The 16,292-nt window shown below is 38.4% G+C and overlaps 1 protein-coding gene across 3 annotated transcripts in view; it reads right to left on the reverse strand.

Annotated features, from left to right (window-relative positions):
- NRK (Nik related kinase) overlaps positions 1-16,292 on the reverse strand; it is a 159,730-nt gene that overhangs the window by 72,403 nt on the left and 71,035 nt on the right. For all 3 annotated transcript variants that reach the window (XM_049872092.1, XM_049872091.1, XM_049872093.1), the window contains exons 5-7: positions 12,120-12,245; positions 8,660-8,770; positions 6,785-6,875 (exon numbers count right to left, since the gene is read on the reverse strand). In XM_049872092.1, the coding sequence (XP_049728049.1) occupies positions 6,785-6,875; positions 8,660-8,770; positions 12,120-12,245 (328 nt within the window). The remainder of the gene's footprint in view (positions 1-6,784; positions 6,876-8,659; positions 8,771-12,119; positions 12,246-16,292) is intronic.

Consider the following 16,292-nt stretch of genomic DNA (forward strand, 5'->3'; position numbering starts at 1 on the left):
AAGGGAATCATGACCTAGCCAAGCTGACAGATATTTCTGGGGGACACAATTCGTTCCATGACAACAACTATTATTCAGATTTATGTACCAACCACTAAGGCCAAAGATGAAGAAATTGAAGATTTTTACCAACTGCAGAACAGACCATCAACTGGTTATACGAAATTGAAAGAAAATTAGACCAAGTTGACGAGAGCCAAAGTATGACCATGAGTATATCCCACCTGAATTTAGAGACCATTTCAAGAACAGATTTGACATGTTGAACACTAATGACTGAAGCCCAGACAAGTTATGGAATGACATCAAGGACACCATACATGAAGAAAGCAAGAGGTCATTAAAAAGACAGGAAAGAAAGAAAAGACCAAAATGAATGTCAGAATAGACTCTGAAACTTGCTCTTGAATGTTGAGTAACTAAAGTGAAAGGAAGAAATGATGAAGCAAAAGAAGTGAACTGAAGATTTCAAAGGACAGCTCAAGAAGACAAAGTATTATAATGACACGTGTAAAGACCTAGAGATAGAAAACCAAAAGGGAAGAACACATTCTACATTTCTCAAGCTGAAAGAACCGAAAAAAAATTCAAGCCTTGAGTTGCAATATTGAAGGATTCTATGGGGAAAATATGAAATAACACAGGAAGCATCAAAAGATGGAAGGAATACAGAGTCACTATCCAAAAAGAATTGGTAGATGTTCAACCACTTCAGGAGGTACCATATGAGCACAAACCAATGGTACTAAAGGAAGAAGTCCAAGCTGCACTGAAGGCATTGGTGAAAAATAAGGCCCCAGGAGTTGACAAAATACCAACTGAGATATTTCAACAAATGGATGCAGCCCTGAAAGTACTCACTCATCTATGCCAAGAAATCTGGGAGACAGCTACCTGGCCAATTGACTGGAGGAGATCTGTATTTATGCTTATTCCCAAGAAAGGTGATCTCACTGAATGGGGGAGTAATCAAACATATCATTAGTATCACACACAAGTAAAATTTTGCTGAAGATCATTCGAAAGCGGATGCAGCAGTGTATCTACAGAGAAATGCCAGAAATTCAAGCCAGATTCAGAAGAGGACATGGAATCAGGGATATCATTGCTGAAGTCAGATGGATCCTGGCTGAAAGCAGAGCATACAAGAAAAACGTTTACCTGTGCCTTATTGACTATGCAAAGGCATTTGACTGTGTGGATCATAACAAATTATGGATAACATTGTAAAGAACGGGAATTCCAGAACACTTAGTTGTGCTCATGAGGAACCTGTACATAGATCAAGAGGCAGTTGTTGGAACAGAACTAGGGGATACTAAGTGGTTTAAATTCAGGAAAGGTGTGCGTCAGGGTTGTATTCTTTCACCATACCTATTCAATCTGTATGCTGAGCAAATAATCCGAGAAGCTGGACTATATGAAGAAGAACGGGGCATCAGGATTGGAGGAAGACACATCAACAACCTGCGTTATGCAGATGACACAACATTGCTTGCCGAAAGTGAAGGGGACTTGGGGCACTTACTGATGAAGATCAAAGACCATAACCTTCAGTATGGATTACACATCAACATAAAGAAAACAAAAATTCTCACAACTGGACCAATAAGCAACATCATGATAAATGGAGAAAAAGATCGAGGTTGTCCACAGTCAACACCCATAGAAGCAGCAGTCAAGAAATCAAAAGATGCATTGCATTGGGCAAATCTGCTGCAAAAGACCTCTTCAAAGTGTTGAAAAGCAAAGATGTCACCTTGAATACTAAGGTGGGCAAGCCATGGTATTTTCCAATTGCCTTCTCTGCATGTGAAAGCCAGATGATGAATAAAGTAGACTGAAGAAGAATTGACACCCTTCAATTGTGGCACTGGAGAAGAATACTGAATATACCATGGACTGCCAAAAGAACAACCAAATCTGTCTTGGAAGAAGTACAACCAGAATACTCCTTAGAAGCAAGGATGGTGAGATTGCGTCTCATATACTTTCAACATATTGTCAGGAGGGATCAGTCCCTGGAGAAGGACATCATGCTTGGTAAAATAGAGGGTCAGCAAAAAAGAGGAAGACCCCAAATGATATAGACTGACACAGTGGCTGCAACAATGGGTTCAAGCATAGCAACAATTGTGAGGATGGTGCAGGACCATGCAGCGTTTGGTTCTGTTGTACATAGGGTTGCTATAAGTTGGTACCAACTCGATGGCACCTAACAATAACAAACAATCTTTGGCTGAAGGGTAAACCTTGGGAGTGACTCCATTACTGAGCTAAAAGGGTGTCTGGGAGCCATACTCTTGGGGTTTCTCCCATCTCCATCAGGCCAGTAAGTCTGGTGTTTTTTTGTTCTATATTTTTCTCCAGCTGTCTGGGACCCTCTACATGATCCATATCAGAGCAGTAGTCAGTGGTGGTAGCTGGGCACCATCTAGTCGTACTGGACTCAGTCTGGTGGAGTCTGTGGTAGTTGTGGTCCATTAGTCCTTTGGAGTAATCTTTGCCTTTTATCTTTAGTTTTCTTCATTCTCCCTTGCTCCTGAAGGGGTGCGACAAGTGGCGTATTTTAGAAGGCCGCTCATAGGCTTTTAAGACCCCAGATGCTACTCACCAAAGTAGAATGTACAACGGTTTCTTTGTAAAGTATGTTATGCCTGTTGAGCTGGATGTTCCCCGAGACCATGGCCCCACAGCCCTCAATCCAGCAAATCGTTCCCTTAGGGAGTTTGGATAGGTTTATGGAGCTTCCATGCCCTTGCCTTGTACAAGCTGTGCTGGCTTCCCCCGTGTTGTGTACCACTTATCTATTGTCTATTTAGTGTTTTTCCATCCCCGCCCCTCGCCTCCCTGGTAACCATCAAAGATTGTTTCTTTTTGTGTGTAAACCTTTTCATGAATTTTTACAGTAGTGGTCTCATACAATATTTGTCCTTTTGTGATTGACTTATTTCACTCAGCATAATGCCCTCCAGATTCATCCATTAGATGCTTCACAGATTCATCATTGTTCACTGTTCTTTACTGTTGCGTTAACACTCCATTGTGCGTATGTACCATAATTTGTTTATCCATTCATCTGTTGATGGGCATCTAGGTTATGCCCATCTTTTTTGCTATTGTGAACAATGATGCAATGAACATGGGTGTGCATATCTATTTGTGTGACAACTCTTATTTTGCTAGGATATATTCCTAGGAGATTGCTTGATCATGTGGTATTTCTATTTCTAGCTTTCTAAGGAAGCACCATATTGTTTTCCAAAATGGTTATATCATTTTGCATTCTCACCAGCAGTGCATAAGAGTTCCAATCTCCCTGCAACCTCTCCAACATTTGTTATTTCCTGTTTTTTTTGATTCATGCTAGTAATGCTGAGGTGAGATGGTATCTCATTGTGATTTTGATTTGCATTTCTCAATGGCTAGTGATTGTGAGCATTTCCTCATGCGTCTGTTGGTCGCTTGAATGTCTTCTTTGGTGGAGTGTCTGTTCATTTCCTTTGTCCATTTTTTAATTGGATTATTTATCTTTTTGTTGTAGAGGTGTTGGATTTTCCTGTAGATTTTAGAGATTAGACCGTTGTCTGATTTGTAATAGCCAAAATTTTTTCACAGTCTGTAGGTTCTCTTTTTACTCTTTTGGTGAAGTCTTTTGATAAGTATAAGTGTTTATGCTCATCAGTTATCTAATTTATCTTCTGGAGTTTTTGTGTTGCTGGTTATGGTTTGTATCCTCTTAAAGCTGTGTATTAGGGCCTCTAGTGTGAACCTACTCTGTCCTATAGGGTCGCTATGAGTCGGAATCGACTCGATGGCAACAGGTCAACAGGTTTAGTGTGAACCTATTTTCTCTTCTGTGAACTTTATACTTTTTGGTTTTATATAAATAAGTCTTTGATCCACTTTGAATTAGTTTTTGTGTACTGTGTGAGGCATGGGTCCTATTTCATTTTTTGCAATGGACATCCAGTTTTGTCAGCACCATGTGTTAAAAAGACTGTTGTCATGGTTAAGATTGTATGTCAACTTGGCTGGACCATGACTCTCAGTGTTTTGGCGGTTTATAATGTTGTGATCACTTCCCTGTTGAAATTTGGTATGTGATCATACCCATGATGGAGTCTGCTGAGTGGTACCAGTGGGGGTGGGGCCTGTGGCGGCTCATCATCCCCTCAGCCTTCATCTCTCTGCCCTCTGCTGCCTACTTCCTTCCTGGTCACCTTGAAAAGGTGGTTGGCTTGTTCTGGATCCAGCAGCTATCTCTTGTCTGACCTCTGATTCTTGGGGCTTGAGCTAGCAGCTTACCTGTTCATCTTGGGATTCGTCGATCTTCATGGCCCGTGAGGAAGAGTCCTGCTCCCCAACCTGCCTATCTTGGGGTTGCCAGCCCCTACAGTTATGTGACTCAGGAGAAACCTTGAGGTCTTGCCTGCTGACCCTGGGGATTCCTCGACTGTCACAGCCTGTGAGTGGGAGTCCTGCTCTCCGAACTGCTCATCTTGGGTTCACCAGCTTCTGTGGCTCCGTGAATTGGGAAAGGCCTCTATCTTGATCCAAGGACTTGGAACGTTCCAACCCGTACAATCACATGAGCTGTTTTCTTGATATAAATCTCTCTCACTAATTTTTTTTTTATATATACTTATATGCATTACTGGTTTTGCTTCTCTAGAGAACCCAGCCTAGGACAACTGCCTTTTCAGCATCTGATGGACTGTGGGCCCTTGTCGAAGATCAGGTGACCATGGGTGGATGGATTTACATCTGGATTCTCAATTCTGTTCCACTGGTCAATGTACCTGTCATTGTACCAGTACCAGGCTGTTTTGACTACCATAGCTGTATAGTAGGTTCTGAGGTCAGGTAGTATGAGTTCTCCTACTTTCTTCTTCTTCTTTAATAGTGCTTTACTTATCTGAGGCTTCTTCCCTTTCCATATAAACTTAATGATTAGTTTTTTTCATCTCTTCAAAGAATATTGTTGGTATTTGGATTGGGATTGCATTGTATCTGTAAATTGCTTTGTGTACAGTTGTCATTTTCACAATGTTGAGTCTACCTATCCACGAGCATGGTATGTTTTTCCATTTATGTAGATCTCTTTTGGTTTATTGCAGTAGTGTTCTGTAGTTTTCTTTCTATAGGTTTTTTACATCCCTGGTTAGATTTATTCCTAAGTAATTTATAATAGACCCTAATTGTATTATTAGGGTCTATTATAAATGGTATTGTTTTCCTGATTTCCTTTTCATCGCTCTCTTTATTGGTGTATAGTAATCCAACTGATTTTTGTATGTTTCTCTTGCATCCTGCTAGTCTGTTGAATCTATTAGGTCCAGTAGTTTTCTCACGGAGTCTGTTGGGTTTTCTATGTATAGTATCATATTATCTGCAAACAGGGACAGTTTAACTTCTTCATTACCAATTTGGATGCCCTTTATTTCTTTTTCTTGCTTTATTGCTCCAGCTAGGACTTCCAGCACAATGTTAAAAAGGAGTGGTGATAAAGGGTATCCTTGTCTTGTTCCTGTTCACAAGGGGAATATTTCCAGCCTCTATACATTAAGAATGATGTTGTCTGTTGATTTTGTATAAAAAAAATAGGTGTCCTTTATTATGTTGAGAAATTTCCCTTCTATGCCTATTTTATTGAGAGTTTTTATCAGGAATGGGTGTTGGAGTTTGTCAAATGCCTTTCCTTTGGTCTTTTAATTTCTAATTCTGAATTTGATTTGGATATTGTTAGGGCATCATTTTTGATCAATACAATTTCTTTAAATATTTGAGAGAAAATTCCACAGAAGAAATTCATTCTTATATATTTTACAAACTGTTTGATATTCTGGGGGAAAATATGGCTCTGTGATAGAAGCACTATTTTTTTAAATTCCTGTATATGCACAGAAACTTGCACGTAGTAAGCATTAAATTAAATTGTTGAAATAAATATAATATCTATATCTAACAGAGGGCAAAACAATGACCAAAAAGTTGGAGAAACCTCTGTTATAATTAAAAACTTGTTTTATCTACATGATTTACAACCTCTTCTATTTGCCCTTCCTCCTTTTCCAAACAAATTTTCAAATGTTAACTGGCATTGCAGGCAGACACTATCAATAAGCAGAGGATACTGGCAATGACAAGATAGAAAGCACAGGTATCTTAAAGAAGTTTTCCTCATTAAGATATTTTGGGCCCCACATAAACCAGAGACTACATCAGCCTGAGACCAGAAGAACTAGACAGTGCCTGACTACAACTGATGACTGCCCTGACAGAGAACACAACAGAGAACCCCTGGGGGAGCAGGAGAGCAGTGCGATGCAGACCTCAAATTCTCGTAAAAAGACCAGACTTAACGGTCTGACTGAGACTAGAAGGACCCTGGTGGTCATGGTCCCCAGACCTTCTGTTAGCCCAAGACAGGAACCATTTCCAAAGCCAACTCTTCAGACAGGGATTGGATGGGACTATAGGATAGAAAACGATACTGGTGAGGAGTGAGCTTCTTGGATCAAGTAGACACATGAGACTATGTGGGCAGCTCCTGTCTGGAGGGGAGATGAGGAGGCAGAGGGGGTCAGAAGCTGGCTGAATGGACACGAAAAGAGAGGGTGGAGAGAAGGAATGTGCTGTCTCATTAGGGGGAAAGCAACAAGGTGTATATAAATTTTTGTATGAGAGACTGACTTGATTTGTAAACTTTCACTTAAAAGCACAATAAAAATAAAAAAAGATATTTTGGGTGCAATCTAAAGTATTACAAGAATAAACTTACCCAGTTTGACTTCAGCATTATGAGTCAGTAGCACATTCTGACCTTTGATGTCCCGGTGAATTACTCGGTGTGCATGAAGGTGAGCTAAGCCCTGTATATATGAATATATATAAAAAAGCCACATCAGCATATGTTTTTCCTCTTTTCTGGTTCTGTTCTTAGTACTCTTTTTGTTAAAAAAAAAAGTCTAGATTTGATTTTACAGATGAAATTCTTTCTTTAAGTTGGAATTACTACAACCAGTTCCAAGAAATACTGCTTTTGGCTATATAAAAAGGAAAATAAATCAGGACACCCTTGAAAGAAAAAGAACACCTCCCTTTCTAGCCTCCATATTTCCAACTAACCATAAGAGTAAAGAACTGGACATCATAAATATCCTAGCTCAGCCATTGTGCTCTATTCCTCATCCAACCATTTGTTTAGTCCAAAATATTTTCTAGTCAGACTTGTAGGCTGAGAAAATTGGAGAATATGGAAATTCATTTTAAAGCGTTTGTAATTTGTATTGGCTTACCATACTGGCTTTAGCCCATTCACCACTAAATCTAATCAGTGACCTGGTATGTAATGTTAGGCTGCAGTGAGATCTCTCCAGATACTGAGGATTAATAATTGTTTTGGTGCACCATCAAGTTGATTCCAACTCATAGTGACCCTATAGGACAGAGCAGAATTGCCCCATAGGGTTTCCTAGGCTGAAGTCTTTACAGGAGCAGATCGCCAGGTGTTATCACTCATGGAGCAGCTGGTGGATTCCAACAGCAGACCTTTCGGTTAGCAGCTGAACACTTAACCATGTGCCACAATGGCTCCTTGATTAATAGTAGTAACCATAAAAACAGCTAACACTTATTATTGAGTCATTATTCTCTGCCAGGCACTGTGGTAAAAGCTTTACATGGAGTAAATTATTAAATCCTCACAGCAACCCTGTGCAGAAGGTATAAGGAAAGTGAGACTTGGAGAAATTAAGTAACTGACTCAAGGTAACAAAGCTAATACGTGGTGAAACTAGAATTCAGCCTCAGCCGAGAACCAGCACTCTTATTAACCATTACACTATAATCACAGGTGGATCCAGCCAAGATGGGAGAAAGGGCAATCCAACGGTGTGAGTGGAGCTCTTAAGTTCTGCTAATATCCTTCTTGGGTGACCCACTTCAATCAGGAAGAAAAACTTGAGTTCGGTAGGTCAAGTAGATTTTTGCTGTTATCAAATTTGGTGTTAGAAGTAAAGAAAAAAAGGGGGGCAGTATCCATAGGAGATTGTCTTCAAAAAGGTTTCAGATGGTTTTGGATTTTTCTGGAAATCACTGACTTTTCCTGCCCCATCTTGGTCTCTAATGATAGTGCTATACTATTTTTTTTAAGAACTCTAAAAAAATCATAAAAACATAATAATACTCCAAGTCATTTCTTTGATCCATTGAACACAGTTATCTGACTCTGATAGAACCACTGAGGGTCATGGTTTGGAAGGGCCTGGTTACCCATTTTGCAATCTACCTTAAAAATTAAGAACATCACCTTGAAATCTGCTTTTTTGAAAGCCTTTTGCTCATCGTACATGTCCTGCTCCAGAGGTTATGTTTAAAGTTCTTAAATCATAGTGATTAAATGTGAGCAGGTCTAAGGTATATATTTTTTTATTTTTGTAGAAAGACACATAACACAATGTTTGCCAATTCAACATTTTGTGTGCGTATAATTCAGTGAGACCAGTTACATCAATCATGCTGTGTAACTGTCACCGATATCTGTTGCGAAATTTTTCTATCACCATAAAAGTAAGCTCACTGATTCCTAAACAATTTTATACATTACTCTCAGGTTGTTTCAAAGTTATGGGAGAACGACTTTATGAAGACTCACCTGAAGGATTTCTCGGCAGACATAAGCAATCCAATCTTCTTTTAAACTCTGATTTCTGGTCATCCTCACCACATCAGTGACTGAGCCTGCTGCACATAACTCCATCACCATCTGCAGGGAACCCAGCAAAGTATCAAGAATTTGAAAGTTAATTCTTTGAAAATATCTGGAAATTCTTAGGCCATATGGTTGGTAATATTTAGAGATTAAGACTGGCTCAATAGTCTGGTGGAAGTCTCCAAAGGCTAGTGGAATCAGAAAGAGTTGGATAAATCTCGAAGATTTGTGGAGGGAGCGAAGCCAGGTACCACACCAGCATACTTAACTAGAAGGTAAGATTTAAGCTAAGCCTTGTTTTTTTTTTGTTTTTTTTTTGAAGGATAGATAGTATTTGTATAAGCTGTGAGGAAAAAAGAAGACTATTCAGCTTATGAAAAAACAGAATGAGCACATGCCCTTGGGAAGAAGTTTGTTGTAGGGGACAAGCTCAAGTGGTGACTGGAGTGTAATGGATAGTTGAGGGAACAGTTTGATTGGAGGCGAAGATGCAGGTTTTGGAGCGTCTTGAAAGAGCTTACACTTCAACATTGAGACCAGGTGTTTTTTTTAATTTTCAATTTCCAGATGATTTTTTCCCAAGAGACTGGCAAATCACAACTCCAAGGCGATAACTGTCAATCGAAATTCTTCCCAAATGGGATGACTGATGAGGCGACTCCATTTTAAGGCTACTATCCTTGACAGAAGGAGCCCTTGTGGTGCAAAAATGTTGGTGGTTCGAACCCACCAGCCCTCTCAGAAAGATGTGGCTGTCCACTTCCGTAAAAATTACAGCCTTGGAAACCCTATGGGGCAGTTCTACTCTGTCCTATATGGTCACTATGAGTCGGAATCAACTTGATGGCAATGGCTTTTGAGGGTTTTTTTATCCTTGACAGCGTGTCATTCAGATTTTACCTCTTACTAACAAACTCAATTTCTCAGAAAATCTGTTTTTGCCACAAATGCATTGAATGTCCAACTAGTTGTTAATGTTTAGGCACTGAATTCTCCTCCAGATACTATTAGCTAACTGGAGGACTGATCAATGTGAAGAAGAATGCTAACTATTATAGTCAGCATAGTGTTTAACAGGAACTTTTTCCTTCATGACAGGTTTATGCATTACTGCTCATATCAAAACTGCTTAATCAATACAACAAAACATATCTTTTCTTTTTGAAACTCTAAGGAATTTAATTATTGCCCAAAATCATGAATATTCAAAAGAAAATTACCTTATTTCTTTTTGGAATACTAAGATTTTCCTTCAGAAAACTACTCCCCTAATTTATCTTTTCTCAAAACTAATATTATTGCATTTCTTTCACCTGAGCACATTTTTTTACCAAAAAGAAGAGGAGAAGAGGAGAAGAGGTGGCCAAGCAAAAGCAGTAATACAGATAAACCACGAAAGGAGAATGTTCATGTGGAGAATTCCGGGCTAACTATATTGAATAGACACAACATATGTACTGTGGTAACGGAAGGAAAGGGGCTCATATTGAACCATGATGAAAGCAAACTAAAACCATTCACCAAGATGTATATCCTGAAAGATGTTCCTAATATGACCTGAGTCAGAACTCTCCTGTGAAAGGAAAGTACAGAATTCTCATTTTCCTAGGTTTTTAAGCACAGTGCCTGGTACATACTCTTTATACACAGTAATCATCTAGCCATTTAATTTCTATTTGTTGTTCTGATTTACTTGAGTAAGAAAGCGTGAATGAGTCCATGAAATTCCACAAATAATTAATTCTTCAAGTGCCTATTCATCTTTCAGCTTTATTTTCAAGCTTTATTTCTTCAAGGAAGTGTTTCTCATTCCCCAGCTTAAATCCGGTTCCTTTGTTATTCGCCCACATACCCACATAAAAAAAAAAATCTGTGTTATTTCCCTTCAGACCAATTATACTTTCATTTGTGTGATTAATATTGTCTGCACAAACAGACTGTAACCTCCAATGGGCCAGGGGCATATCTACTCAGTTTACCATGTATCCCCAGCATCTGGCAGAATGCCTGGCAAATAGATGGTGTTCAATGAATATATGCTGAATGCTTGAATGAATTGAGTACTAATAACATATATCCAATTAGGAGACTTCAACATTTCTCATAGTTCGTCATACTTCAAGAGGAAAACATTTCTAAGTAAAAATATATGAAAAGACAAATGACTTATGTCAAAAAACAAACATTAGCCATTAAAGCTGTGCATCAATATTTAATAAAATGTCAACTGCAACTGTCCTAGAATAAAGGATTCCAGTTAACAGGACATTTGGGAGAAATTAAGGTTAAATGAAGATCTTTAAATTTGGTGGTTCTCAAAGGAGAGTACCCAGACCGGAAGCAACAGCACTACCCGTGAACTTGTTAGAAAGTGCAAATTCTTGGATCCGCCCTCCAAACCTATTGAATCAGAAACTCTAAGGATGTGGACCAACGATCTGTATTTTATCTGGCTCTCCAGGAGATTCTGATGCGTGCTAAAGTTTGAGAACCAATGTTTTAATTCAATCCCTTGTTAAAAACCTTTCTATCATGTCCACTGTCCTCATTACCTCAAGTCCATTATATAGAATGTAGCTGAATCTTTCCTTGACACTTAAAGATCCTGAAAAGTCTGTCATTATTTTGAAAAGAAATTACTATTATTGACTTTGACTGGAAATAGAAACATAGCAAATATAGAGATTCTGGGTATTCTGACTCCAGCATATGTTCTAAATATTCTTTTTTCAATATAAAGACATCCTTGACTAAAACTCACTTTCTTGTGATTTGCTTATTTTTCCTATAGCAGATGGCAGCAATAATTCTTGATAACTGAGGCTTAGGTAGTGTGGATTACAGTTAGCCAAATTTTTCTGTAATTTATATCTCATTCATCTAGAATTTGTTATACTCTAGGCATGAAGACTAAGAAGAGAGTAAGTCAATTAACCATTTGGAAAAGAGATTCTAGGAGTTATGCTTATATATCAGTGCATATACTTCAAAATACATTCATTTGCTCAGGCCAAGTGCTAATTAGATTGATCCTGGTTCAGCCATTATTTGCCAAGCCAGTAGGTAGTCTCTTTGTCCATATCTCTAATTTACCAGCTAGTGTGGTAGTTAGATAAAGTTAAAAGCAACAAGCTGTATTTTAAGAGGAATATGTTAGATTTCTTCAGTGGTCATTTGAGTCCTTCCCCATGCCACTCCCAAGTCCCCTGCCAGACATTCCTATTTCCATATCCCTGCCTACCTAGCTCCAGGAATCAGAGCATATTTTGTCATACTACCTTAAGCAGTTGAGTGTTTAAGTTTTTCTGTGGGTACACAAAAGTGCCATCTCAGCTTGTGAAAGTTTATGTCCTTGGTTAAGACTTATTCTTATGGAATAAGAGTGGGGTAATTAAATACATACCCAAAGTTGGTGCCTCTGGCCAGGGGGACTCAGTTTAAAAAATGCACCATAGAAGGACACAATGTTTTTGTGAAAAGAGTATTTCTTCAGAAGGTTGAGTTCAGTTCTCAGATCCTCTTCCTCATCCTGTGGAATGAGAATAGACATTAAAGCTCTTAAGCTATGCAATTCAATGATATAAAAACCCTTTGTTCTCGAGTCAATTCCAATTCAGACAGGCCCTATAGCGACCCCACAGGACAGAGCAGAACTGCCCCATAGGGTTTCCAAGGCTGAAATCTTTAGGGAAGAAGACTGCCACATCTTTCTCCCACGGGGCGGCTGGTGGGTTCCAATCACTGACCTTTCTGAGTTAGCAGCCAAGTGCTTAACCACTTTACCACCAGAGTGCCACTCAATGACTACAGGTCCCTAAATTATAGTAGATCAAAGAAGGAAAATCCATTACAACCCACAGCAATGTATTTAAAAAGTCTTAACTGGAATTGTCAGCAAATGAAGATTAACGGGATTTGGGAGACAATAAGGGAAAATCGAAGATTTTTAATTCAGTGGTTCACAACGTGTGGTCCTTAGAGCAGCAACACTAGGTATTGCATAGTTTTCATGGAATGAAATAATTGCTTTCATTCAACTTTTTGTTTGTTTTGTAACAGATTTTTTGAGATAAAATTTACATTTAAAGTGTACAATTTAATGATTTTTATTATATTTACAGAGTTTGAAACTAACAACACAATCACTTTCAGAACATTTTTATCACCCCAATTGAAGCTTCGTGGTTTTTAGCTATCTCCCCACCCTCCTCCTCCCCTCCCGGCCTCAACCCTATGAAACCACTAATTTACCCTTTCTGTCTACAGATTTACCTATTTTGGACATGCCATATAAACGAGGTCATATAATATATAGTCTCTTTTGACTGGCTGTTTTCAACATTCATCCATGTTACAGCATGTATCAGGACTTCATTCCTTTTGATTTACTGTTCATCAACTGATAGACATTTGGGTTGTCTCCCTCTTCTGGCTATTATGAATAATATAGCTATGAACATTAATATGGAAGTTTTTGTGTGGACATGTTTTCATTTCTCTCAGGTATTTACTTAGGAGTGAAACCGCTAGGTCAAATGGTAACTCTATGTTTAGTCTTTTGAGGAGCTGCCAGACTGACTGTCCAAGTGGGTGCACCATTTTACATTCCCACCAGCAATGTGTGAGGGTTCCAGTTTCTCCAGATCCTCACCAACGCTTGTTATTTTCCTCTTGTTATACCCATACCACTGTGTGTGAACCGATAACTCATTGTAGTTTTACTTTGCATTTCTCTGATGACTAACAATGTTGAGGATATTTTCACGTGCATATTGGCCATTTGTATATGTTCTTTGGAAAAATGTCTATCCAAATCCTTTGCCTATTTTTTAATTTGTGTTATTTATCTTTTATTACTGAGCTGTAAAAATTCTTTTATATATTCTATATACAAAGTGCCTTATCAGACATATGATTTGCAAATATTTTATTCTATCCTGTGGCCTGTCTTTTCACTCTCTTGATAGCGTCCTTTGAGGAACAAAAGTTTAAAATTTCGATGAAGTCCAATTTATCTACTTTTTCTTTGGCTGCTTGTGCTTTTGCTGTTGTATCTAAGGAATCATCGCCTAATTCAAGGTCATGAAGATTTACTCTAAGAATTTAATCACTTAAGCTCTTACCTTTAGGTCTTTGATCCATTTTGAGTTAATTTTCATATGAGGTAGGGGTCCCAATTCATTCCTTTGCATGGGATATCCAGTTACCCCAGCACCATTTATTGAAAATACTATTTTTCCCCCACTGGTCTTGTGGGTGCACGCTTATCAAAAATCAACTGAGTTTCGGAACTCTAGATTCTATTCCATTGATCTATATGTCTATTCTTATGCCAGGACCAAACTGTCCTGATTATTATTTGTGAGTCATTACATTTTAAAGGGGTTGATTTGATCCCTGTTAATCTCTTTTAAAGATACATTTAAAATTATTTATTTTCCTAATCATAACAGAGGTAAATACACAGAAAAAATACATAAGCAATATGAAGTAAAATATGTAAGTGGTCTACTCTCACTGCTCATTTTCCCCAACCAATGGTAACAACTTAGCGTATATCCTTCCAGACATTTTTATGTGCCAGTGCATAGCTAAAGACGTGACAAAGACAGACAGAGATATGTTCTATGGTGTCAGAGACTGAATTGTGTCCCCCAAAAATATCTGTCAGCTTGGCTAGGCCATGATTCCTAGTATTATGTGATTTTCCATCATTTGTCATCTGATGTGATTTTCCTGTGTTGTAAATCCTATCTCTACGATGTTAATGAGATGGGATTACAGCAGTTATGTAAACTCAATCTACAAGATTAATCTACAATTTAAGCCAATCTCTTTTGAGATATAAAAGAGAGAAGCAAGCAGACTCGGGGACCTAATGCCACCAAGAAAGCAGCACCCGAAGCAGGGCGTGTCCTTTGGACCCAGGGTTTCTATGCAGAGAAGCTCCTAGATCAGGGGGAAGATTTATGACAAGGATCTTCCCCCAGAGCCGACATAGAGAGAGGGCCTTTCCCTGGACCTGGCACCTGCATCTGGCCTCCTAGCCTACTAGACTGTCAGAGAACAAACTTTTGTTTGTTGAAGCCATCCACTTGTGGTGTTTCTGTTATAGCAGCACTAGATAACCAAGACAGACATATATGAATACATTAAGCATTTATTGCTACAATTCTACAACTTGAATTTTTATCCATAAATAAAGAGCATCTTTCTATATCAATAAACATAAATGCATATCCTTTATATGGTGCAAACAGTTAAAGTCTTGACTACTACTGGAAAGGTTGGTGGTTCAAATCTACCCAGAGGTGCCTTGGAAGACAGGCCTGGCAATCTGCTTCCAAATGATCACAACCTTGAAAACCTTATGGAGCAGTTCTATTCTGCATACACGGGGTAGCCATGAGTCAGAATTGACTCAAAAGCAACTAAACAACAACAACAATGGGATTGCATAACATGGAGATATGAGTCTGAAGCTCAGGACAAGTCAAAGATAGAGGTATCGTTTGAGAATCATCTATATAGTGGTAGTTAAAGTCATGTGGGTGGATGAGATCACGGAAGGAGAGCATGATATCAGGCAGAAAGTGCACCTACGTTGGGCAGTAGGTCATCTGAGTTTTGGCACTAATAGCCAAGAGTGGAAAATTCACTTAATCTTCTCAAGGTTCAGTTTATCCTCAAAACAACTGATGCAAAATGCTACTATCTCCATGGAACATTTGTGGGACCAAACGGGAAAATATACATAGTGTTCTTTGAAGTCCATGGGAAAAAAATGCTATAAGAGTAAGTTATTATCACACAGTATCTACATTACTTGACCTAATCTGAATTAGTCAGGGTGCTGTCAGAATTACATACCTCTCTCTCTACTTTTTGCCCTAATCTGCAAACATCAATACTCTTTAGTCCTAGCACATCTGTTTCAGTGGAATGAAATGGGGGTAGTAATCTCTCCCTAAGCTTCAGCTATGTCTGCTTGTACACCAGGACAACCAAGTGATTTTGATAACCTGTTATTTCCCTCGACAATATTTTTTTAAAAAACTATTTTCTTCTAAAAACATAATTTAAAAATCGTCACATCAGACAGTTTTGTATAGACAGGTCCAATCCACTGAAAAAAAAAGATTTAAAAACATTAAAACCCTTTAACTTACAAAAAATAACAAATTGTTGGGAATATTCTATGAACCTATCAAGAGGTTATCCATTTGGTGTTACAGTCCTAACTTAAAGGAATTCACAATCTAGGGAAATAAGATTAACATAACATGAATGACACAACAAGAGATGACTATAAGATAGTACATAATGAAGTGGAGAGTGATATTAGATAACTCAGAAAACAATACTGTACTTGACAAATGGATTCACCACTGGGCTCCTTTGAATTCCTTTTAGCTCTAAACTTTACTTGATTGTAAATAGAAAGCTCTCCTACTGAATCTATAGAAATTCAATTTGTAAAACCTTTACAGAAATACTATTGTACTAATTAGCATATAGTTGAAAGATACAAAAAAAACACAACTAAAAATAGTTACGCTCCTATTCTGAAATCCAG

This window comes from Elephas maximus, chromosome X (assembly GCF_024166365.1).
Source record: "Elephas maximus indicus isolate mEleMax1 chromosome X, mEleMax1 primary haplotype, whole genome shotgun sequence".
Classification (NCBI taxonomy): Eukaryota; Metazoa; Chordata; class Mammalia; order Proboscidea; family Elephantidae; genus Elephas; species Elephas maximus.